The sequence below is a fragment of the Chamaea fasciata genome, unplaced genomic scaffold (assembly GCF_029207755.1).
Source record: "Chamaea fasciata isolate MVZ Bird 193981 ecotype frontalis unplaced genomic scaffold, bChaFas1.0.hap1 SCAF_7, whole genome shotgun sequence".
NCBI classification, from domain to species: Eukaryota; Metazoa; Chordata; class Aves; order Passeriformes; family Sylviidae; genus Chamaea; species Chamaea fasciata.
In genome coordinates, this window is record NW_027094092.1 from 7543268 (window position 1) to 7568491 (window position 25224).

At 44.5% G+C, this 25224-nt stretch overlaps 1 protein-coding gene across 5 annotated transcripts; it reads right to left on the minus strand.

The window, feature by feature from the left end:
• Positions 1–4322: 4322 nt before the first annotated feature.
• CTTN (cortactin) lies at positions 4323–25051 on the minus strand. 5 transcript variants are annotated; one of them, XM_066187438.1, is made up of 17 exons: positions 24928–25051; positions 22139–22222; positions 21822–21895; positions 20423–20552; positions 17708–17818; positions 16974–17028; positions 16351–16461; positions 15431–15541; positions 15024–15134; positions 13600–13710; positions 11910–11965; positions 11348–11417; positions 10690–10838; positions 7662–7751; positions 7379–7568; positions 6431–6502; positions 4323–6167 (listed from the first exon to the last, which is right to left on the minus strand). In XM_066187438.1, exons 2-17 carry the CDS (start codon positions 22220–22222, stop codon positions 6031–6033), a joined length of 1662 nt encoding a protein of 553 aa, XP_066043535.1. In that variant the 5' UTR covers positions 24928–25051; the 3' UTR covers positions 4323–6030. The 5 variants fall into 5 exon arrangements, with proteins under 5 accessions (XP_066043535.1, XP_066043530.1, XP_066043532.1 ...); XM_066187433.1 differs by lacking the exon at positions 24928–25051 and adding an exon at positions 24531–24549; XM_066187435.1 differs by lacking the exon at positions 16351–16461 and having other exon boundaries at positions 24928–25011.
• Between the last annotated feature and the right edge of the window lie 173 nt (positions 25052–25224).

Consider the following 25224-nt stretch of genomic DNA (forward strand, 5'->3'; position numbering starts at 1 on the left):
GAGGTGTCTGACTTTTCTCCTCACATGAGGGATGAAATGCCAGGGGAGGGGGATGACTAAGGGTATGTTGGTGCTGGAATGACCCGTCACCAGCTGGGGGATGGATTCAGGCAGGAAACCAGGAGGGAGCCCAAATGGGGAGAAGAATGGGGCTGTGCTGGGGTGTCCTGCAGGAAACGGCCTGGGATTTATTCCTCATGGCACACAATTTATCCTGGGGCACCTTCTTGTGAACTCTTCTGCCACAGCTGTGGGCTGAGAAAAACGGGATTGAGGGGTCCCAGCCACCTTTCCTGGAGCAGCCTGGGCCGGTGGAAAGTGTCCCTGCCATGGCAGAGAAGGGGAATGAGATGGGTTTTACCATCCTTCCCAGTCCAGACCATTCCAGGGTTTTATGATTCTGTTGAAAACTGATAATTAGATTAATACTGAAGCACCATACGAAGCTCTGCAGCAAAGGAAGAAAACCTGGGATATTGGACCTAAAAGATGCCAAACCTAAAGCCTGGCTGCAGCATTAATGAACTCCAGGGAAAAGGGGCAAAAATTGTTCAGGAAAGATAAAATTTCCACCTCTGCACAGCTCTGCATCTTCTTGTCAGCACAAAATAGGTGCAATAAAACAAAACAAAACAAATAAAATAGTGATCTGCAGCTCCTTAGGGATTAAATTCAAGGTTGCTCAAGTCCCAGTGTTCCTGCTAACAAGAGCCATTTAGTCCTTAACTTCAGGTTCTGTTTGTTTTCATGGCTTGTTTTGTTCTTTCTTTCTTTTTTTATTTTTAAGAAAGAAAACAGCTGAAGATCATTGGGGGATTTATTCAACTTGTCTGCAAGGACAACAGAAAATTTATAGCAAATTCTATAACACCTAAAATCTTTAGCAAAACATATGCATTTCCTTTTTTATTTACATTATTGAGTAACAGATAAAGGAAAAGTTCTGAAGGATGCTCCATCAGACTGCAAAAAACTGTCTAATTAACTATAGTAAGAAACCCTGTGAGGAATTGCAGAGATTTGAAAGGCAAAACCAATGTTCATTAAAAAAAACCCAGAAACAAATGTGTGGTTATGGAGGATTCACTGTCCCCTAAAGGGCAACAGGGCCACGTGTCAGGACACCAGTGGACTGTGCCAAATATTTCATTATATTTCTCACCTGCAGGACTGAAAACAGAAGTTTTATCTCATTATTTGAGATTCTTAGGTTTATTACAAGTTAGTTTTATTACAAGTCAGTTTTATCTCTGCTCTGTAAATGGAGGCTCAAATAAAACCTCCCACAGAAATAATCCCTGGCTTGTCTGGGGTTTAAGTCTGAGAACTGTTCAATATCTTTGCTGTACCAACACCTTTTTTAAAATATATAGATATGTATATATATACCCAGGATACCTTCTTTTTCCTGACTGATCTCTTGTTCTTCTTGGATAAATAAAATTCCATATTTTCCCTCATGATATCCAATCTAAACTCAAGAACATTTTGGTTTGTTTGCAATTATCAGCTACAAAAGCCGAACACCAAGACTGGTATCTGGGCTTCACAGTGGGGAAAAGGTGATTCCAGTGCAAATCAGCAGCAATGCAATTTTAAAAGCAGGAGAACTCAGAATGAACTCCCTGGAGGATCTGTTTCCAGATTGCACTGGAAATGACACCCAATATTCAGCAGAGAAACCTTTCTAACTTGCAATATTCCCAGGCTGAGTTTGAGTGTTTGAGTCTGAGATTTTGATGGCCTTTATTTTTATCAGTGCTTTGCTGACCACATAGAAGTTTTCTGCACTATTGCACAGGGGAGGCAGAGGCATAAGAGGTTTGGTCAGTGAGGAATTTTAATCTATTTCGTAGCTGCCATACAGTTGAATTCAGGGGAAGATAGTAGCTTGTATTTTTCCAGGGACTATAGTAGCACTCTGTGTGCCTGGGAATAACCAGAAAATTGTTTAGGTTGGAAAAGTCCTCTAAGACCATCCGTTCTCCCAAGTGCTGCTGAGCCCACCACCAAACTATGTCCCCATCTATGTGGCTTTTAAATAATTGAATAATTCTACATAATTTCAATAACTGATCTTGAACTCGAGCTACTTCCCAGGCTGGGATGTGCCAGTGTCCAGGGCTGCCTGGCACAGAGGAACAGGGATGTTGCACCAATACCAACACGGGGCAGGAGCCGGACAGGTGTGAATGAGCACACACTGCTGAGGGGAATGAGCAAGGAAAGGACGGCCAGCACCTGGGAAAGGACACCTGGCTGCCAAACTGACCTGCCTGCATTTCTCCCTGGGCTGACCTTGCCCACAGAGGCCCTTCCACTGTTTTATTCAGGGTGACCCAGCTGCCCCTGGCTCTGGTGTGGACAGGAGAGCTCCGAGCGGTGCTTGGGAGGGTGAACCCCCCAGGGAACAAAGAGCTGCTCCCGCCTCTGGATCTGGCAGGGAACAGCTCTCTCCCTGCCAAAGCTTCAGCCAATGCTGATCTTCGACCAAGATCCAACAAAAGGCCACTTTGGGAATGTCTTTGTACTCCTGCTGACCTACCCACAGTCACTCTGCCTGTGCTTTGTGTTCAAAGAAAGGCCAGTAATTACTGGTAACAATAATTATGGCATTGGGGAGGCAGGAAAGCAAAATGCAGAGTTTCTCCAAAGCTTCTCTAGGCCTTCCAGATCTCCTAAAAGAAAACCCCAATAAATGAGATTCCCAGCGATGCCCCAGCTCCTGACTCGCTGTTAGCGTGATGCTTATTCCTCACTTAGGACTCCTCCTTGTGCAGTGGAGTTTGCAGGCTAGAGAATGAGCAGATCTTGTATAGCTTTCAATTTCGGTATCTCTGTCACGGTGCGTTTTTGCTGCGCTGCCTCAAACTTCCAGAAGCCAAAACCTGGCATGGGGAACTGCAAACACTGGCCTGGGAAGCCATGTGAGCCCAACTCTCTAAGGATCATTTTCTCATTTTTTAGAAGTGGGAATTCTGCGAGGAATAGCTGAAACAGATAATTTTAAATTTTTGGCTACTTAAAAGTAATTATTTAATCAATTTTGCCTGACTCCACCTGGCCATTAGACCCCATTTTTGGGGAAGCTATACGAGAGCACCAATTCCTGCTTTTAGGGTTGCCTTGCTGCATGAGGCACTTCCCAGGCAGTGGAAGAAGTAGTGCCTCTTCTTCTACTCCAGCTTCCCAGATCCTGGGACAAATCTATCAAGTGAAGCCACTTTGAACAAACCAAATTCCCTGTTTGGAAGCAATCCAGGGCAGTACTCTACACTTTGCCTCGAGATCAATCTATTCTTGCTCTTTTCTTTGCCCATGGATTAATGTCTCACTTTCACCAAGGGATTTTGCAGCAACTCCTGTAGAAATGTGCTCAACGTGAGAGGAATTTGGAGCAGCTACTTCAAATTTAGTACAAATCCAGCACCATGCCATGAGCATGCTGTTGATAGCTATGGCCATTACTGCAGCCTGAGTTTTGGAGGCTCCACATACCTTTCTAACAAGGAAAAGGCTGCAGCAAGGGAAGGAGTCCTTGAACTTCACCCCAGCAGGAGCTGACTTGGGAGTATTGAACATCCATGGCCTGCACTGGGACAACTCCTGGTACAGACTGGATTGTGTCAGAAAATCACAGGTGGCTTCAAGTCTGCGTTTGCAAAGCCAAACCAGCACTTGGGGATGCCCCCTGTGCTTCACTTGGTGATTTCCCCTGAGTCCTGCTCCTCTTCCTTGGTGAAAAGTAAAAACAAACAAACAAACAAACAAAAACCAGCTTGGTTGATTCTTGCTATTGAAAATCTACTTAAATTAAAAATCAACAGTCAACAGCAGATTGGACCAGCCATGGGTCCATGACAGAATTTCTCCACTCCAAGAAGCCTTCTCCATGAGGTGGGGCAATCCATGAGTAACAAGGAGCATTAATCAGCAGCAGCATTAAAGAATCAAAAAAAGGCTCTTGGGATTTTCTTCCTGGGCGTTTCCAGATTCCTGGAGAGGCTCAGGGTTGGAACTGTAAAATCTAGACAGCAAGGCAGGACTGAGAGGAGCAAAGCCTTGGGAATGACCCACCCTGCCATGAACAAGAGCAGAACAGCTTTAAAGGGATGGAAAAGTTTATTTGATGTAAGCCACGTCCGTGTTTGCAGAAGCACTCAGTGCCCTGCTGCCACCAGCATTCCCAAAAGCCAGGAGCAGCCACAAACCCTTCAGCCCAGTGGTATTTTTAGCAGAAGTGACAGGCACATAAAACAAAAGACAAAGCTGAGCCTGCTGCTGAGATTTTTCGAAGAAAATTTTATATCAAAAAAAAAATCCATGCAAATGGTTCAAAAAGTTTATTGAATATTTAATTTACAAAAATCATATCCCTATGAGGTGTTCTATGCAAAATTGGATAAAATAAACTGCATATAAAACCCAACCCTAGTAATGCAAATACAACACAGATATGAGACCATGGAAAGGAGAAAAAAAATAGCAATAATAATCATGACACACATGACATTTATGAAGGATTGTCCCAACCATCCAAGAACTGGTTGAACATGATGCCTTCTCCCTTGATACTCTGTACATTTCACCATTTTGTACAGGCCTTCCATATTCCATTGGTCCAAATTTACAGTTGATAAGGAGTCTTCGCCTTCTTTCTTGGCTGCTAATCCAGATTTGCCATTTTCCTTTTGATCAGGAGGTGGAAACAGACAGTACAGACACTGAACACGTGCACTATTGGACGCAACTTGCTATCTTTGGTAGGGACCCTAAATCTGCAGTGGTCAGCTTTCTAGAGACAGGAATTTCAGTTTTGGCAAAAAAAAACAAAAAAAAAACCCACCCAAAACCAAACAGGTTTAATTGTGTTGGTTTAGTAGAACAGTACTGGCAGTTTCTGTGGAACATACAAAAAAAAAAGTCTCCTGTCTGATTTAAAAATGCAGATCATTTACACATGTTTCAAATCCAATGATTAACATTCCTTGACTCGAAAATGGTTCCATAAAATGTCACTACTGCACAGCAGGCTGTTCCTGGTGTGAGCAGGGATGCACTGCACACAGAACACAACTGCAATCCCACCCCTCCTGCCTTTTCCTCCCATTTGAAGCAACGGGAATATTCCTGCTGATCTGGATGCAAATTTCCTTCTGAACAAGCAGGAATCTCCTTGGGTGACTTAACACTTGCACAGTAACTTTTCCAAGTTTTCCTGGAAAAGAGGAGGGTGAAGCAAAAACAAAAGAGTGAAGGAATTTGGGACAATCAGTGCTAGACAGTTTGCAGCCCTCCTCTGGGATACCACGAGCAGGAGGAGCAGGACCAAGAAAAAATAATTAAAAAAGAGGAAAAAAAATTATTTCAAGAGCCAAGGAACTCCTAAAAGAGAAGGAAAAAGTACCAGACTGTTTCCTTCATAACACCAATATTCCATAAATATTGGACAGTATTTGATTAACTGCCACTAGCTACAACTTTCAAACATTTTGTTTGTTTGTTTGCTTTTTTCAAGCACTATCTGGAAAATAAAAGAAAAAAAGGAAAGAAAAAAAGAAAAGAAAAGAAAAGAAAACAAAACCAGAAAAAAACCCCAACTCTGCACCTCCCCAGTCCTCCCCACTTGGTGGAAATGCAAACAGCCTGCATAGCCATGACTTTCTCAGCTGCAAATGCTTAGTGGAAGACTAACTAGACTTGAACACTTGACTAAATCTGCTCACTTAGGAGTAAAACATGCAATTTTACAGCAGACAGCTACCTGTCCTCCAAAAGGCTGGGCTAATTTGGCAGAGAAGAAACGTTTCCAGATGAAAATAAATCCCAAGAGCCTCGGTGAAAGATGGAGTAGTTACAATATATTAGCGATTCCTGTGGCGTAAATGTTTTAAAAAGCATCAGCGAAGTATTAAATATAAAAGCCATATGCATATACCTCCCTCCATCCTCGGGAAAGCCTCATGGTCTGTCTGTAGTGTGTGGAGTGTGTGGGCTGGGGAATTAAGGCATGAGCAGCAGCGGGAGGCACTACTGCCTGAGCTCCACATAGTTGGCGGGGAAGAGGCCATAGCGGCCCTTGCAAACCCCTCTCCACCAGCCGTCGTCAATCATCTCGATGTTGGTGATGATGTCGTCGGGGTCAAAGGAGATCTCGTCGTCACCCGCTGCAGGGAGAGCCCAACAGGGTCAGCATTCACACAGCCAAGGGCTCACAGCAGCCCCAGCACTTGAGGGAAAGAGCTTTTGGGAAACTCCCGCTGTCCCCACAAACAGCACCCAGTGATTTCTGGTCCGCGCTCTTGTTAAACCCCCAAATCTCCGACTTTTCATTTGCCACCACAAGAGATGTAAGAAGGCAAAGGAAAAATCCAGAGTTATCTCATGCAGAACAGAATTTTCAAAGGGTGAAAAGAAGAGCTTTGCTCACCAGCTTGGTAATCATAAAGGGCTATGGCTGTGATCCCAAGTTCATTTTCATACTCATCATAGGCATTTTCTTCTGAAAACAGTGAAAACATGAAGTACATTATCACCCTCAGTTCTTTCCTGTGGTGCTTGTCCTTCAATTGCACTGCTAATCCACACAGGATGCAGGCAACACCCATGCTAGGTTTCAGCAGTCCTGCCCTTCCTTCTGCATGGACTTTTTCCCTCAATCACACACAAATGAAGCATGAAAAGAAGCATTAACAAGAGACACTGAGTACAGGACTCCATAAAACAAATCAGCCCTGCCCTGCTTCTGTAAAATGTGATAGGACAGCTGAGTCCAAGATCACTGTGTAAGAGGGTAAGTAATACAAGTGGTGCATGCTGGGGGGGCAGAAAGGGGCCTGGTTAAAATTCCCAGATTTTTGTACCAGAGAAGGTTCATCCTTCACAGCTCATTTAGTAACCAGAAGAGGTGAGAAAAAAACAGGAATTCAAAACAATCCTACTCTCGCAGTTTCATAGATCGCTACTCCACTCCCTCACAGGCACAGAACCCAACACATCAATTTCAAACTCCAAGAACTGTTGATTGGATTTTTTTTGCTGGCGCAGCACACATTTAATCTCCAGCTCGGTGCTTTCTTCTCATGTTGAGCTACATTCCATGGGGTGGGAATGGTTATCCCTGAATTTCTTTTTGAACTGAAACCCTGGAGAGCACGGTAATTACTCCAACATCATCTCACAAAAGTTAACTAACTTTAACACCTTGCTGCAGCCATTTATTAATTTCCTAATTAAAGTCTGTGGGTGGGGAATATAGAAGTCTCATCGGACTGAGAGGTGAGCAAACCAGGACAGCGTGCTATCAGCACAACTGCTCATTAAGCTCTTGCACAAGGAAATAATCCTTATCCTAAAGGGTTTGCTGTGAGACACAAACCTGCTTGGTAGTGGTCTGCTGCTCCTGCCACCTCATAGACAGTCTCTGGCTCGTACTCTGCCTCCCGCTGGCTCATGGCTTCCTGGTAGTCCGGCTGTGCCGCTTTGTAGCCAGCCTCTGACTCCTGGGCAGCAGGGAAGGATGGGCTGGAGCTCTTGTAGGCTGACCCTGCTTCGTAGGAAACTGCATCCTGCAGGAAGACAGGGGAGCTCTGTCAGGGCTTTGTGAAGAGGTTCCAGTGCTCAGGATCTAAGCCCACGTCCCAGAAGGGATCCCAACGAACCTCGTAGACTGGGCTGGAGGGCGCCTTCTGCTCCGCCACCTGCGGGACAGGAGAGGGTGGTGGGGTCTGCTTCTTGGCTTTAGCTTGCTCCTAAATCCAGAACAAAGAAAAACTTCAGTGCAGTTCAGTCACTGATGAGGTGCCCAAGAGACAACCCTCCAGAACGAAGGAGATATCCTGCAAGGAACTGCTGTGGTCACAGGAGGACTGGGCTGGCTGGGCCAAGCAGAGCACCAGAAATGCAGCACAGCAGAAAAGAAAAAAGGGAAGAAACAAAACCCCCATGCCACAAACACGTGCCTGTGCTTAAAAACAGCCCCAGAGTTGTCTGGCCTATCTCCAGAGGAGCTGCAGTGTATTCATTCTGCTCATCAGCTGGCTGGGCCTCATGCCCCATTTGAGCCTGAGTTTAAAGAATCTGAAACCCAGTTTAAACCTGATTTTGAAGAATCTGGGTGCACAACTAATGAACTGCCTTTGATGATAAATGGTTGTGCAAGCTCTGGCAGGTCTACTAAACATTCTGCCAAGGCAGAGGACTGAATAGCTCAGCCAAAAGTGGGTCCTATACAGTGACAGTCAGGATTCCAACATTTAGAGGGTTAAGAGATGTGGGATAAATAAAAGCAGTATTGCTTCTGTGTTCTGTGACAAAAAGAACATGGATCTGTTCTGGCACTCAGGTGCTTCACGTTGTGCCATCCCACCTGTGAATCATAGGGCAATTCCAGTCATTGGAAAGCCACTCATTAAGGAGCCAGGACACGGAAGTGCAAGAAACACTGTGCTGCTCACATGACACAAAACAAGGTAACTAGTTCAGCAGGTAACTTTGATTTTGCCTCTCTTTACCACAGGGGAAAATAAAACCATGAATCCAGGACCAAACTGTCTTCTTCACTGAAAAAAGGAGAAGAGGATGTGTGCAATGGGAATCTCAGCACCCCGGTAGTTTAGGCCCAACAACCTGAGGATTCTCAGGAGAAATGGCAGTACAGAGATGTAGTGGTAGGACTGTTGCAAAAAATTCTTCCTTTCCTCTGCTTGTCACAGTGCAGAAAAAAATACATCTAACAAAGAAAGCAAAGCCTGTCTTGAGAGCAGAGACAATTCAAAGCTTAGTGCTGTGCTTTCTGGAAAAAGTCTCTCCTGATGCAAACCCTTCCCCACTTTTGTCTTTCTTATCTGTAAGCACTTAACTCCAGTGCTTACAGATAAGAAAGACAAAACGGCCCCAGCAAAGTGATTATGAGAAGTCAGACCTAAGTTTGGGGACAAATTAAGCAGTATCAATCCATTAACGATGGCAAACGTGACAACAGTTTGACAAATTTGTCCTTGGAAATGGGTCTGCAATCCAGGTTATAGTTTAGGACAGACACAGTGTAATTGCCATAAAACATTTAAATTGCATGGTTCCCCTCAGGCTGGGTTTTGTTCCACAGTGAAATGCTCCATGTGAAAGAGCATCCTGCCTTTTGTTGCAAGGCAGCAGAGCACAGTGAAACCATGAGGCAGCATTGACTCAACCCAGGCACCAAAGAAGAGCTCCCTGAGCACTCTTTGGCTGTGTGACATTTGTGAAAAGCAAACCAGAACAAGGATTGCCAGTAACCACGGCTCTGGAAGGAATGCAGTCCATATGTACATTCCCATTGTGGGAGTGTGTATGCCCACATATCCTCTGTAAGTGAGGCTTTATCCTTTCCTGACAGAAATAAAGTTCACTCCAGTCAGAGTCCATCCCTGCCCTTTGCACTCTGTGTGGATGGTGTGGATTAATCCCTGCCCTTCCCCTGCTCAGCATGGGAGGAAGGGGCAGTGCTAGCAGAGCCATTCCAGTTCTCCTCAACCTCATCCCCCCTCTCTCTGTGTCTGCAGAATCCCACAGTTAACCACGGAGATGTTCAGGCTGTAAGAACATTAATCATCTGGTTACGGGGAAATTTAAATACCAGATTTGGGGGGAAAAAAAAAAAAAACCTCAAATGTGTCCAGGCAACAGAATCTTTGATGAAGCACAAGACAAATCCAGCAAAATGGCTTGGATTTAACCCACACTTACAGCAAAAATACCAGTAGAGAAATAATGTAATTTTTGAGATAACAAAGTAATAATAATAAAAAAAAGACAGAGCAATTAAGGTCCCTTCCAATCCAAACCATTCCATGACCTCTCCCAGCTTTTCTCCAGCACAGTAAAGAAACCCCAGGAGTGTTTGGGGGAAGGTTTTCAAAGCCCACGTGGAGGAAAGACAGTATTAGAATGATGCACAGAAGATGAGCTCCCATTCAGCTCGTGATACATTTCTGCAGTGAACTTAAGCTCACACTGCACATCGTGATGCCATGAGGCAAAATAGGTGATCAGCTGAGAGAAAAGGGGGAAACCAGGAAAAATAAAAGCCACCACTTTAGAAGAAGAGTCTACCAGGCACTCTTTCGTACTCTTAAATTAAATACATCAAGCCTTAGTCTCCTTTAATACAAACTAATATAAACAAATATGCAAATTCCATAAAGCAGGTAAGATGTAGTTTCTGACTAAACGTGTCCTGGAATTATCTTGCTTGTGAATAACACAAAAATCACAAACCTTTTACCCATGCCAACGCAAAGTAAATTTTTTAAATTCCCTAACTAAGATTCAACTAACATTTGGAAGATTATCTTCCCCTAATCTCCTGGCCGTGTGATATATCACCACCAACTCCCAAAACACTGATCCCAAAGGAACAGCATCACCAGCTCTCACTGTGGGGTAAACTTCTTGAACATGGCAAGGCCTTCTGGGGACAACAGAGCTCTCCCCTCATGAGCTCCTCCATGCCCAGAGGCAATGTGGGACTGCCAAAAGGCAGGAGGAAAAGGCCAGGCTGGAGTCAATCACAGCTGAAGCACAGGCACAAACACACACTTGCAGCTTGAAAGGCCAGCTGGAAAGAAGGAACCTCTTCTCAAAGATGCCCTTTTCTCCCAGCATTGCATTGAAACCAGGCTGCTCCAGTGGGACTTGAATTTTACTGACCTCCAGTTTCCTCCGAGCCTCCTCCTGCTCCTGCTTCTCCCTGGCCATTCTTTGGGCTCTCTCAGCTTCTGCCTTCCTTCGGTCTTCCTGCTCTTTCTCCTTGGCCAGGTTCTCAAAGTTAGCTCGGATGCTACTTGTTTTATTGGCAACTGTAACGTATGGAAAAGAATTCAAGTCAAATCATATCTCAGGTTCTACATAAAAGTAGCCTGGAATGAGTTTTTGCTACAAATTTCTGCTTTTCTACCCTCTGAGCTTATAGTTCAGTCAGGGAAATCCTTCTATTCCTTCCTCTTTCTTCCTCCCTTTTCCCAGCTCAAACCTCTTGTGCACCTTATTTCTCTTCCAAAAAACCTCTGCAATGCTTCTCCCTCTTCTCCTACATGGTACAGTCCCCACCACTACCCTACACAGTTTATTCTCCCTTACTCCTTCCTTATTCTCCCTTCCTTAACTCTGATGAGCCTCAAGAGAAAAAACAAACTGGAACAAAGCAAAACAACCTCTAAAGGAGGGAGGGAAAGTATCTGAGGTTGCTAAAGAGCTGCAAATACAGCAGCTCTCTCTGGATGACCGTTACTCACCACTACTACATCAATATCCCCAGGATTTTGGACATTATCATCTCCAAAGAAAGGATTTGGGGCCAGTGCCTTACCAGCTTCTACTGGCTTGGTCTTCTGGTAAGTTGATGTTGGTTTCTCAATATCTTCGAAAGTTGCTGCATTCTATCAGTAAGGACAAAAGGATACATGTAAAAACCCCCACAAATTCATGAAGACATTCCCACAAGACTCAGTCTGAGATGTTTTACTGTGATACTGTCCCTAAGGCTTTTAGCAGAACACCGAGACCAAATCAGGAAGGATCAAAACTTTGCAAACAGAATAATCATTTCTGCAAGTCAAGCTAGAAGGAATTAATCTTCAGGGGCAGTTCTAAACACATCAAAATTCTAATAATTAAAAATAGAAAAGTTTATGAGTGACTCATCAGAACTAAAAAGAAGGCAATAAACATTTATTGTGTAGCTGTTGCTGTTCTAATCCACATAAGCTGGCATCAGCTCTTTGTGTATAAATTTGCTTTTTAAAGGTTTAGAAAAGCACAAAACTCTGCCCTTAGACTGGAGAAGTGTCCAGACACAGAGAGCTGAGCAGTGCATATCTAACCAGGCTGTTCTGCGTGGTCAGAAGTCATGGCTCTTTGAAGCAACTTACCTTGTCCATCCGATCTTTCTGCACACCATACTTCCCTCCAAATCCTTTGGAATAATCTAAAGGCAGGAAAAAAACAGTCAGAGCAGGGAGATGGGTGCCCCTCCCGCCTTGCTGCCAAACGCAAACAGGTGCAAAGAGCCATTTCAACTGCATGCAGAGCCACAGTGACAGCCACCAGAGAAAATGCAACTCAGCTTTGATGCAGAGAGGACACAGAAGCCCAGGAGCCCTCAGGAACACCAGCAGATGACAGACTGTGGGCCACATGCATTTCCTGAGGAAACAGGAAGCTGAGGAATGAACAGGGATCAAGCAAGGAGTAAGGGAGGAGCCCTCTTGATGCATCACTTCTGTAACACAGCCTTTGACAGCACCAATTCTGAGCCCTCTGCAGGGTCATGGAGCCTGAGCCATTTTGCTTTGCTCAAAGGAGTCTTCGGTGACCACAGAGGTGTTTTGGTTTGTTTTGGGTTTTTTTTCCCTCTTTGTGAATGGCAGGAAAACGTAAGAAATTTCTCATTCCAGTGGGTTTGGTTGTGATACTCAGCTGGTGAACATTAATTCCATTGGTGGCACTGCTCTACACATGGAAAAGGGGCAATTGCACAGGACAGCTTTAGCTGCCTAAAGCAACTCACCAGCACAGAAATGGGGTGGCTGTGCTACCCCACACCAGCCCTGAGCTGCACACTCTTCCTCCCAGCTGGTGCTGCCCTCAGCAGCAGCTTTTGTCATACTCCCAAATTCACTCACCAGTGGCACTGACAAAAACAACAAGCAAACCCACACAAGAGGGGGTTTCTGCTCTCATGGGAATGTCTGAGGAGCACCAGAGCAGCACAACAGCAGCAGCAAGAGTGTGTGGCTGGAAAACCACCCCTTTGTGGTGGCAGTGAGCCGTAGGAACGTGTCCATACACTGCCCATGTCTCCTATCCATCCCTGGAATACAACCCCTTCTCCTCTCAGTCCCCCAACTGTTGGCTCTCCCTGCCAGCCACTGCAGTGCTTGCACTCGGGCTCTGAAAGTCTGGATACGTGTCACTATAGCACAGGAAAATACCAGCTATCAATGAACAACCTCATTTTCTTCAGCTTTTTATGTATTTTCAGTCAGAATAAATACACTACACTTACATTTTCCTGCTCCAGACTCCTCACTTTAAGATAAGGGAAAAACAGGAATTCATGGGTTGTACTCAACTATTTCACAATGAATAAACAGAGCATTATAACAGCATTTGCTCACTCAGGAACCACAAACATTCCCTACTTCTCTCAAAGACTACAATAATTTTAAAATGATCTTGCCACAGCCCATTCCTTGTTAATGGTTACATGCATGGTCATTTTCTCAATATTTTTCCACCAATGTACTCAGGCAAAACTTTATATTTAGTCTCTAAAACTGACTTCATTAACATCATACTAACACCAATGCTATTATCACACTGCATGTACAGCTATTAGCTAATTCAGGATTTTGCAGAGCTGTTGACTGGGTGTTTCCTGAACATAGGCTTGTTTTAGGTAATATTTTATGTGTAAAATGAAGAAAACTGCTGGGTCATAGAAGAATAGAAGCGCAAGAAAGTGTCTGCACATTCCTGGCGTTGATTTACTCAGAAAACTATTTCAGACTGTGTGAGAAGTGGCTGCACTGGTAAGAAAGTAACAAGTGAAAACAGTGCCTTGTTGAGATTCATGCTTGGCTAGTTTCTCCTTGTAATCAAACCCCACAGCAGATGGGTCCTGCCTTTCTGTCTGTACACCAAATTTCCCTCCGAAACCACTCTTATAGTCTGAAAAAGCCACATGGGATACATTAAAACCAAGGCAGGGGAATAAAGAATTTTAGTCAGAGACAATCAAAATAGTTTTTGCAAAATTTTCAATTATGAGCAATTTTGGACGGTGAAAAAAAAAAGGACTATCTCAAGACACTTCTATAAAAGTAAATTTAAAAAAAAAGTCTCAACTTGAGATGATTTATCAGCTATAAGAACACCATTCTGAAGTCACAGAAAAAAAGCATTTCTCATCATTTTTCATCCATACTGCATAATGCACTTGCATTTGATCAAAGGTATGAACACAGGCACACAGGTAATTTGTTCACCAAAACAAAACAACAAAAGGTACAAGAGACTGAACAAAAGAAACAGCAAAATATACAAGAGAATCAAATGAGCCTCCTTCATCAGCGTGGTTAACATTTGGGCAGAGAGCTGACTTTTAAAGAGATGTGAAGATGGGCTCCACAGAGACCACCCTCCAGATATTCCTTAAAGGAAGGAGGAATATTCCTGCTGCCACACAGCTTGAGGGAGAAAAGGTTTCAGCTAAGAGCTGATCATTCCCTACTACTGCCTAGGGAGCAGCCATTTATATATATATATATATTAGATACAAATATATATATGTGTGTTATAAAATGAAGGATGGCACAGAAAAAAAGGGCTTCAGGTAATCCTCTCACAACAAATCTGCTGGAGCATCCAACAGAACAATATTTTGAGGAGCAGTTTTAATTTCATTACTTAAAAAAATATTAATTTTTTTTAATTAAATCTTTAAATTAAATTAAATCTTTAATTAAATCTTTCAGTCATGAGCAGTGATAGGCAAAGGGCTGAGGAGCAACAGCTCCATTTTACAGGAAGTTGTACTTTTACTGGGCACCAAGTATTTCACAAGAATAGGAACCCCCCAGGCCAGGAGGAAGGACTGCTTTTGGTTTTAGACTCCCCCTGCATGAAAACAGGGATACACACAACAGAATCCAGAAGGGAAAAAATATTTGTGGAAAGTAAAAAGGAATTCCTAACCTCTGGTTTGCACAACTCAGCTTTAAAAGGAAAATAATCCAGCAAACTTTCAGGCTCATAAAGGGAGAATTTAGCCCTGAGCCTGGACTTTGAGGGGCTGGGTGTCAGCTGTGCCAAAGCTGCTCTGCAGCTACCAGTTCAACCAGTGACAGCAAAACCCAGACACAGGAAAGGAGCCTCAGGTCATCCCTTGAGAGGCTGTGCCCAAAGACACCAGGGCAGGGCTCACACAGGCAACAGGAGGTCAAAATGAGGAAAGAACAGCAAGGGACTGAGAGCTGCCCTACCTTTCTGGGACTCGTGCAGCTGCACCTTCTCCTGGTGGTCCCAGCCGAGGGCACATTTGTCTTGTCTGTCTGTCTGCACACCAAACTTGCCTCCAAAGCCCTTCACGTAATCTGGGAAGTTTTCAGAAAACATTACTGCAATTTGTAGCTGGAAGCTGCATTTAATAAAAAACCAGGAATATGGTCTGGGATAAGCTGCCCTGTCAATACATTCACTTGTTTAAGGGGGTCCAAAATCTGCACACACATGGGGCAAACACACATTTACCACAAAAAAAAACAAACAAAAACAAAACAAAACAAAACCAAAAACAAACAAACCCAAACAAATCAAGAACTCCCACCCAAAAAACCCCCCCTGAAGTATTTTTCCCAGGTTTAAAAGGGTCTGAGGGGATAATAAAAACCTTTCTGTGATTCATGTTTTTCTGTTTTGCCTTGATATTCAAAGCCAACAGCACTCTTATCCACTTTGTCCTTGTCGACGCCATATTTACCACCAAAGCCCTTGGAATAATCTAGAGATAAGAGGGAAGAGTTTTGTTTGTAAGTGTGCAGCAACAAAACCATCACCTTGAGAAACTGTGGTAATCAGGGCTGCTAGCATTGCATCATGTTTTAAAAGAAGCACTGACATCCTCAGTTAAGCTTGATTTCAGACACTGAAGTCAGAAATCCTTCAGAACACATTCTCCAGGATGGAAAATAAAACAGCATTCTGCTGGGCAATACCAGCAGTTCAGCTGCCTGACTCCTTGGTAAAATTCTGAAGACACTCATGGTAAAGTGAACTTCAAAACCCGTGTCGGCAACAGCCTGGATGCTTTTAAACACCTGCTCCTTGTCAGCATTTCTAGAGCGCAAACATTTCTTTGGGATAAGCAGAAAACGGATGGCAAAAATGCCACTATTTTTCAATAAAATGGTCAATTTTTGATCAGATATGCCTGGAAACTTGAGCAGCAACACAATACTAACTCTAAACACTAAGTGCCTTAATCCACAAACAGCTGATTATTTTAGAAGCACTTCTCTGTGGTGGTTAAGCTGCTCACAGGCTGAGTTTTTGATTAACAGATTTTCAAAAGGAGCTGTAAAAACCCTCTAGACAAATCTACGTGCCCTGGATCATCCCTTAAAACCAGGCAGAGGCTTTTTTAGGTTACTTTTTACAGAAGTCGAGGTTTTCAGCAATGTAAATTTTACCCAGCGTTACCTTTCAGCAGGTTAGGAGTGCAAGAGGTGTAAGACATGAGTATTTTACAACATGGGGAGTGCCTACAGCCCCAAGGAAGGAGCCTGCTAACACACATGTGTGTCTATTCACCCTTCTGGGAGTCGTGTTTCTCAGTTTTCCCCTGGTAATCAAACCCCACTGCACTCTTGTCCACTCTGTCAGCCTGTACTCCGTATTTTCCACCAAAACCACTTGAGTAGTCTGCATTGAGAGTAAAGCACAATAAAAACAGCATGAGGGCAACTTGTCATGGATACAGCATAGCCTAGCAATTGAGGGGAAAAACAAGTTAATTCAGAGCTGAAGTATTATGGCTGCTTTAGCACATCAAATTCAGTTTAATTCTAAACACAAGATAAGCAACAGTCCTGTAGCTTATGATGGTTCCCTTTAAACTTTTTTCCTTATTTCCAACAGGGTGCAATACAGCAAAGAGCAACTCCCAGTCTTCCTGACATGTCCTTGAACCTCACTTCAGAAAGAAAAATAAGACTCCTGATAACCCAATACTTCCTTGTCTTAAAACCTCATCAACTCATGAAACTGCTAGGAAATTCATTTTTTTCTCCTCTATTCCACCAAACCCATCATTTGATTCATTGAGAATGTCACGCAGAGGACCCACTAAAGGAGGAACTTCCCATACAGTCAAAGAATCTACTCTATTTTTTATAGAAAATGTGCCCACCAAGGTGACCACCTCCCCACTTTACCTTTTTGGGAGGGATGCTTCTCAGTTTTGCCCTGATATTCAAACCCAACAGCTGACTGGAAGAGAAATAAAATTACAAGTGTGACAGAGTTAGGCATTAGGAGAAAAACTGCACACACTTCAGTGGACATAGAGCACAGCAAGTTCCTGTGTCTTTCCATACTGCTCCGACCTTCTGGACTGGGGGCATAAACACCTCTTTAACTTATGGGCCACATTCATTTACATGGTAATTCAGTGCCTGTGTTCATGGCCAGGGTTTTGTCCTCCCCTGCCAAGGCAAATTGTACCAGCACCACACTCCAGTCTGGCCTTGCCAGGTCCAGCAATTCAGTATGACAGAAATCCAGCATTTCTGTGCAGGGACTGTTATGCAGTCTTGGAACAGTACATCAATTATCCTGCCCAGTCGCTCACGTTGTGACACAGGACAAACCACCCCCTAACATTCTACAGTACTCACACTGACCTTGTCAAAGAACACAAAAAAGTAGTATTTTAACATCTCTTTTCAGCTTTCAACTCATCTCAACTTCTCACGAGGGCTTTTTTCTACTCTGCTTTAAACAGTAATTTATCTCCCTAACGGTCAGTGTTAGCTTCTGCTAAACTTCAAAAAGAGCAGGAAGAGCAGCCCACACCAGCACCCCAAGGCACTGGAATTTTGCAGTTTTACATACAGAAAGAAGACACAAACCACTGCGGGTGGCTGCAGAAGGAGACGGAATCACTCACCTGGTCAACTCTGTCTGTTTGGACTCCAAACTTGCCACCAAACCCTTTCACCGAATCCACTTGGGAGCAATGCTTAGAAAGTTTGGATTGATATTCATGTCCAACAGCTGACTGGAAGAAATTGGTGAAGTTCAGAGACAGCAGTACTACAGGGTCCTGTGTGTCAGACAAAACACTGCGCCAAGCAACCTGAAGGTGAGTTTTGTTACCAACATGCATCACTGCCACTCCTCCTGTTGAGACCAACTTCCCCGGGAATTCCAACTCACTTGGGAAGCCTCCACAAGGATGCTGCCATGCTACCAATCCAGCCTAGGCAAGGGAAGTGACTGCATTTGATGGGGACCGTTTTATGCCCTGCATTTGCACCTCAAAAGCACAGGAATGAAAACAAGACAGGTATAGAGGGAGTCTTGATGGTGTTCATGCAGAATCTGAAGTGAGTTCCAGGTGAAACACACAGCCTTGTGTTTATTTAGGGATCTGTTTCAGCTGACAGGGCACTGCAACAAATACAACAATATTGTTGTACCACGATACAAACACAACCAAAGCCAGCTGCCACTGGTGTGGGGTGGCACCCAAGTCTCCTGCATAAATCACAATTAGGCATCTTCCTCACATGCAAAATGGTACTGAACATGAGGAGACGCACGTGTCACACCTGTGCCAAAGGTATCCCAGCCCTGCATCCTGGCCCTGGAAGCTGAGCTGAACAGAGGCTGAGCTCCATCCATCCCACAACAACTGGCAGGACACAGGGATATGTAATTACACACCTGGAAGTGTCTCCACAGAGCCCTTGCTAGTGTTACACTGACCTAGTGCTAGGGAGCCCTTCCAGCTCCTGGAATTAACGCTGGAGCCTCACACCTCGAGCAAAAATGCTTTTCCCTTGCCCAGTGCCAACATTGGGAACTGGTCAGAGCAACCTGCAACTCACCAGTAATCCAACAATGGATAATCCTGTGCCAGGCAGCTGGACCAAGGTGAACTAATTTGAGGACACAAGGTGTCTGCTCACCTAAGTACCTTGGATTTCACAGTGTTTGCTCTTTTTCTTCCCCACAGGGGCTGGAGGGAACATTCCCAGCAGGCAGGGAAGCAAAGCATCACAGGCTGAAGTCATTGCTAGGTAACAGGTCAAGGAGATCAAAGATGGCTATAACAGGACACTACTTTAACTCAAAAGCATCACAAAAGCTCCCTTCTTTTCCTGACTGAAACAATCACACTCCTGTTCATTTTGCAGGTGTTCTGTAGTACAGTGTCTGTGAAATGTGACAGAAAAGGCTCCCACCTCCCTTTATTCTTCCCATTACGCTTATGGAAAACATGAAGCTCTGAAAATTTTAGGTTTTATGTGATTTTACCCGACCTCCCTTTTGTTACACCAACTGAGGTATAAGTGTGGTGTTTTCTTGGTAGTACCAGGACTTTCTGCATTTCACCAAATACCAAGCATTACAACAAAACCCCCTTTCAAAAAGACTTAGAAAAAGACTTTTTTGGCAACCTGCGTTTCAGAGACAAACACCCTCATCACTTTCCTGTACATTTTACACCAGCTCAGGAGGTATGGCACACAGAGTGATGGAAACGTTCATTTTAACTCAGCACCAAGGTTTCGCCCTCAATGCAGCAAAACCCTGCACCATGACAATGCTGCAGCAACCCTGAATGGCCAAGCTTCAAAGCCAAGCTTGAGGAGCAGCACACCTGCACAGATACCTGCAAAGGAGACATCTCAGCCACAAGGCTTCAGAACTACAGTCACAAGGGAGAAAGATTCATTACAGACAGAAATCATGAACACCTCCTGCCACCAGCATCACTCACACGGGCATGACCAGCTTGTTTTTCCCCATGATTAATTCTGGCCTATGGGAAACACTGCTGACTTCTGTTCCTTTCTTCTTCCCCATGGACACAGGTGAGGGATAAACTGCTGACACTAGAGAGCAGCAGCAGAACAGGCCAGGTGGTTGAATCTGCTCAGCGATTCCTTTTCTCTAATTCCAAGGTTTGCCTACTTCAAAGGCCCACTGAGAACTGGACAGCAATTAACTCTGGAATACGACAATCCAGCAAAACTTTAAGGCTGTCAAGTTACCAAGAATACAGAAAGTTTTCTTACTTTATTTGTTTTCTTATTTAGAAATGTTTTGATTCTTATTCTAGCAGAGCTCATGAAATAAAGCAGCCAGAAGTTGATATGCCTATTTATCACATGACTAAAGGACTAAGAATCATCATTTTTTTAACAGTGCAACATAAGCAGTCATCAACTCTTTTATATAAAAAACTACCAACTGACTGAAGTACAATATTTTAAATACTTGCATTATTTGTCACAATTTGTTCACAAGAGCTGCACTTGGATTTTAATGCAGCAGCACATCCTTTTTTTTCATTTTTTGGCAGTCTCTATCTATATGCATAGAAGAGCTGGCCCAGCATCCAAATAAAAAGATCATACTGAATTTATTACTGCACCAAGCCCTTTGTTCATTTAGAAACATAAATTTAAAAACTTGAATCCTGGCTCCAGGGGAATCCTCTCCAGACTTGACATCAATCAAAACCACGTGGGGCTATTGCACACCCCAGAGCAAAGCTGGAACAAGCTCAGCTCACACACAGAGAGGTGCTGGCCAGGCTTATCACTTCACTGATCACTTCATCTCAGGGAAGCCCCACCCAAACTACACTTACTTTATCCATGCGATCCTGCTCCACGCCAAACTTCCCTCCATAGCCATGAGAAGCTTTTGGTCCTGTCTGCAGCTCCCTCTCTTTGAGGTTCTGGTGTTCTTGGAATACATTCTCCCTCAGCTGATGAATACTTTAAAAGACAACAAAGCAGCAACTTTTACTAAGGAAGTTTCAGCAAGCAACCTCTTTATAAAGATGCAAAATATAAAGCTGACAAGACTATCATCTTAATTAGAAGTTGGATCACTTGTATTTTTCTAGCCCTTTCCATTTCTTCAGTGTACAAAATGTTACCTCATATTCTGAGACACTGGATTTGCTCCACTGCAAAATGTTGTTTAAGAAAAGAAGCTGCTCGTTTTAAGACTAATGTGGAAGGAAATTCTGCTATTTTAACAACCCTTTATCTCAAATTGATTTGTGCCTGAAACATCTTTTTTTTCCTCATGTCCAAATTCAAGTTCTTCCCAACACTTTCTATTTAGATGGCAACTTTTCAGAACAGGGATCATCTCTCATCACACAGTCCCTGTGGTATCAGGGCTAATTCTAACAGACCATTCTGGACAGCACTGCACTGCAAAATAAAGATGTAAGGAAACTTGCACCTCCTCTTCCCAAAGCGATCCCTTAAAATTCGCAGGAACTGAACTGAGGGCAGTGCAGGCTATGAAAAGAAGGGTAACCTAAGGTGTAATCTGTACTTTAAGCACTTCCCACCTAAATTTTAAGTTTCCTCAGGTGTAATTCAGCCAGCAGGAATTCCCACTGCCCTCAGAACAGAGTAACACTGATCCCTGAAGTAACCAGAGTTCAGTGGCCCTCTGTTTGCAACATCACACATTTCCTAAAACTGCTTTAAAGTCTGTCCTAGACACTTTCCGCAAGAAACACACGATCCAGGAGATGCATCATTTCTGTTTCGCATATCCCTCCGTGATGCAGTCATTTGCTTTTCCATCAGAGTGCTCAGTTTGTTACTTTGCCAGGGTTTTTATGAGTTTGGCAGTAGCAGTGTTCTAAACAAAGTGTAAGAATTAAGGGACCAAATGTTTCCTTGAAATACCACAATGGAGCTGCTCAGATCCCTCAGCTTCTCCCCAGGCACTACTGGCTCTTGCACCAAAACAGCACAAAACCCCCTCCTTTTCAGATACAGAGGCAGGAAAAATAACATTTCCAGTGACAAAGAAAGATTTCAGGGTTCCTACACCACATTTCTGCTCTTAATTTCAGCCCTGAAAATGCTGATGGATTTGAACGACCAGCAATCTGGCAAATAATCTTCTACAGGGACTCTTGTTTTAATTATGAAGACACAAGTAACTGAGACCATGAGTTGATTAGAAGTCGCCTGGGACTGTGCCTATTAATCCATTTCACAAGCGAGCTGCCTTACTTGATATGCTCTTGGTGGCCGGACCCGTTCACAGTTTTAGCTCCCCAGCGCTGTTCCTTCTCACTCACGTCATTCTGTGAAGGGCACACACAAAAAGAGAGTAAAAACTCCAAAGAAATCACCAGTGACACGCATTTCAGATCTCACAGCAAAAGCTTCCAGCAGTCACTGAGACCACGAGTCTTAGAAAAGCAGCTTCACTTCCCCTCCACTCCCGACAGTTTATTTGGCCAAGACACGTCCCCCACCCTGCAGAGTTCCTCTGGAACCATCCCAGAACGTGTTACTGGTGGATCAGTAAGCCCCAAAAGCCATACCACAAAGTCTGGATCCGTCTCCCAGTCATCAGCTCCGTCATCCTGGCTGACAGACACCGTGTGGCCTGCAGTAGCCTTCCACATCTGCAAAGCAGCAGGAGAAGCAGGGTCACGCTCCACTCAGGTGCCAGCTCATTTGATTTGTGCAGGAGCTGACACAGGAGATGCAATCCCAGATTCCCAATGAAGTATGTTATTTAACCACATCACCAAAAGCTGTGTTTGCAGTGAAAACAGGTTTGGCCATCGGTGCTCAGGCTGTCTTCTCAAGCTGCCTTACAAACCTGTCTAACTCCCATTTGCACAGTAAAAAGATTAGGAGCAACTGCTGTTTCAAAGAGAACAAAGTCACCTTTCTTTGCTCAAATTAATGTGTGCCTTTTAGTGGAGTCACTGCACTCAAAGACTTCTGCTCACACAGGTTTCCAAGCCAACATGCACTTCCAAAGACTGCTGCTAATTCTGGATCCTGTGCACACAACTAAGGTGTAGAAACAGGTGATTTTTTTATTTCCCCCCCAGGCATTAAAAATGGTGAGCATGACATTGTTTTTCACCTGCATTACACCTGCACAACCTCCTCTGCCGTGCAGGGAGTTTCAGCACGAATCCCAACAACTCTAAGAATGTGCACACAAGGCAGACACTGCTCCACCAGCAGGGAACAGGAGTGTCTGTGCCCCTGGGGCAATCCCCGGTGAGACACGGGGCACACAAAGTCTGGCGTCCCAGGAGAAACAGAGGGGGACTGCAGGAAGCAGGACCCATAAAAAAAGGCAAACAGTGACTGCTAGAAACAACACCCAGCACTTTCAAGAGGTTGATGATTTGGGGCCTCTCACTTTCTGGAAACTTTATCGCCCCCCCCTGGAGTATCAAGTTCGATGCTTTTAATTAACACTCCTGAATGCAACTAGTTAGCAGAATTCCTGATCTTCCTGGTGCTAGTGGCTGGATTTAACACCCTTTATTCTATGTAAATCAAAACAAATACATTCTAGAAAGCAAAACTAAAACATCGAACTACAAGCTGCCTGTTCTCCCAGATTTTTAAGAATACACTTCAGAGAAAGGATTTAATTTTTTTTTTTTGCTATTCAACTAGAGCTCATTTTTTTAACATATCATCATTCTGTCCACTTACCTTTATCCTTCTAATTAAGAACAGATTACAAAGATAATTATCACGGCCTATTTAATTCACACAAGCATGGGCGGCATGAAAACTCACTCCCGCTTAAGTGCATAACTAATAAACCCTGGGTAAAGTCCACAGTTCATTCTGTCAGGCTTGTTCAGCAGCCTGGCAGAACGAGCTGATGAGCCACTTTTATGGAGCATTTCAGAAATTTCAGGACTGGTAATGTGAGTGAGAACAGCTGAAAAACTGACAGTCAAACACCAGGGTAGCAAATGCTGGAGTAGCCTGGAAGAAGGGTGTAAAAGCAGAGCAAATGGCATCCTATCAGTATTAGCAGGTTTCTCATGTTTTTTCAGGTCTCCCTCCCATCTCAAAATTCCTCTGACAATTAAGGAACTAACCTTTATAACAGTACTTCATATCCAAAAAATCTCTGAGATTATGAGTTTATAACTCAAACATTAAGAACACAGGTGGTTTAACATCGTCCTGAAAATACTCTGTCTAAAGCCTTCTCTCACATGATTGTGTCTGATTGTTCTATTCTTTTCTACTAAAATCCAATCTCTCACCAAAAAAAAAACCCAAAAAAACCCCACCACCACCACCAACAAAAAAAACAACAAAAAAAACAACAAACAACAAAACCCAAAGGCCTTGGAAAGCAGAACCCGACCAGCTCAATAATGAAATTCAACATGGTTCCAAGTTCTTTCTAACTTCTCCTATGACAGACGTTTTGTATCCATCCTGCGCAAGATATTTAGGAATGGAATTCAAGTGATGTGAGCTGACCGAAGAGGTACTGTGTACTGTAAATTTCTATACACTCTGTGCCAAACACAACTTCTTTCCCCCCCAAGTACTTGTTTGTTATGCTCGCTTGATAGATGCATTTTGTTCATTCAGCTGTGCCTCGACATTTAAAAGAACAAAAGCTGGATCCTTCAGTCTAGGTTTCACCGCTTCCTCCTCCAGCTCCCACGAACAATAGCGCAGAGAAGGATTTCACACGCACCCCCGTGCAAAATCCAGAATCCACCGCGATTCTGTGCAAATCACGCGCACAAGCGCCAACATTTTTCCACAGCTCAGCCCCGCACCCTGTGAATTCCACAAGGAGCAAAGCAGCCCCAGCGACCAGGGCTCCCGGTCCACGGCTAGCAGGAACAAGCCCGGGTTCCGCCTGCTATTCCAGCACCAATTCCAGGGCAAAACGAGGAGGAGAAACGCGATCTATTCATGACTCACCGGCTCACGTGGTCATGATTCCTGAAGGAAGAAGCAAACGCTACGGTTCGAACACAAACCCAGGCTAAATATATGCCTCGAACGTATGCGCTGCTGTGACTAATCGGCACACGCATCATCCTGCCCAGCCCCTACAGCTGCTGTCGGGTACCTCCCGCCGCCCGGGGCCCGGGGACCAGCTCCGGGCAGCGGCTCCCGGCCCGGCCGGGGCCACACGGCCTGAGCCCGGCACCGCCGCTCTGGGGAGCCGCAGACGCTTCCCCTCAAGTTTCCAGCTTCGGAGTTGAAACAGAATTAAGAAAAAAAAAAATTTAAAAAATGACACCGAGTCGCGACGCCCCCCCGGCTCCGCCTCGCGCTCCCCGGGCCGGATCCCCCTCAGCCCCGCCGCGCTTACTCTGCCTCTGCCGCCGCCTCCTCCTGCTCGACGCTGGCTCCCCGCCGCTGCTTCCCGGGCTGGCGGCGGCCGCTGCTGCTGCAATTTCCGTTTCTCCCGAGCTCCCACTTCCTCTTCCCGGCTCCAGGTGGGAGCGGGACGGGCTCCGCTCCGCCCCGCCGGGAGGGGCCGCGCCGGCGGCTGCGGGATCGCCGCCTCCCCCGGGGTCTGAGGGCTTCGGAGCCGCTCCGAACAACCATAAATATTTATTTCTGCAGCTGCTCCGAGCCCCGTTTCTTTCAGCCGCTCAAAAAATGC

What these genes read in the sequence shown, in the direction of transcription:
- CTTN (XM_066187438.1), bottom strand. Translation starts at nt 22,222, where the DNA reads ATGTGGAAGGCTACTGCAGGCCACACGGTGTCTGTCAGCCAGGATGAC. An exon ending in AGACGGATCCAGACTTTGTG is followed by an intron (nt 21,896 to 22,138) that starts GTATGGCTTTTG and finishes TGCCCTTCACAG; the next exon opens with AATGACGTGAGTGAGAAGGA. An exon ending in GAAGCATCCCTCCCAAAAAG is followed by an intron (nt 16,462 to 16,973) that starts GTAAAGTGGGGA and finishes CTCTCAATGCAG; the next exon opens with ACTACTCAAGTGGTTTTGGT.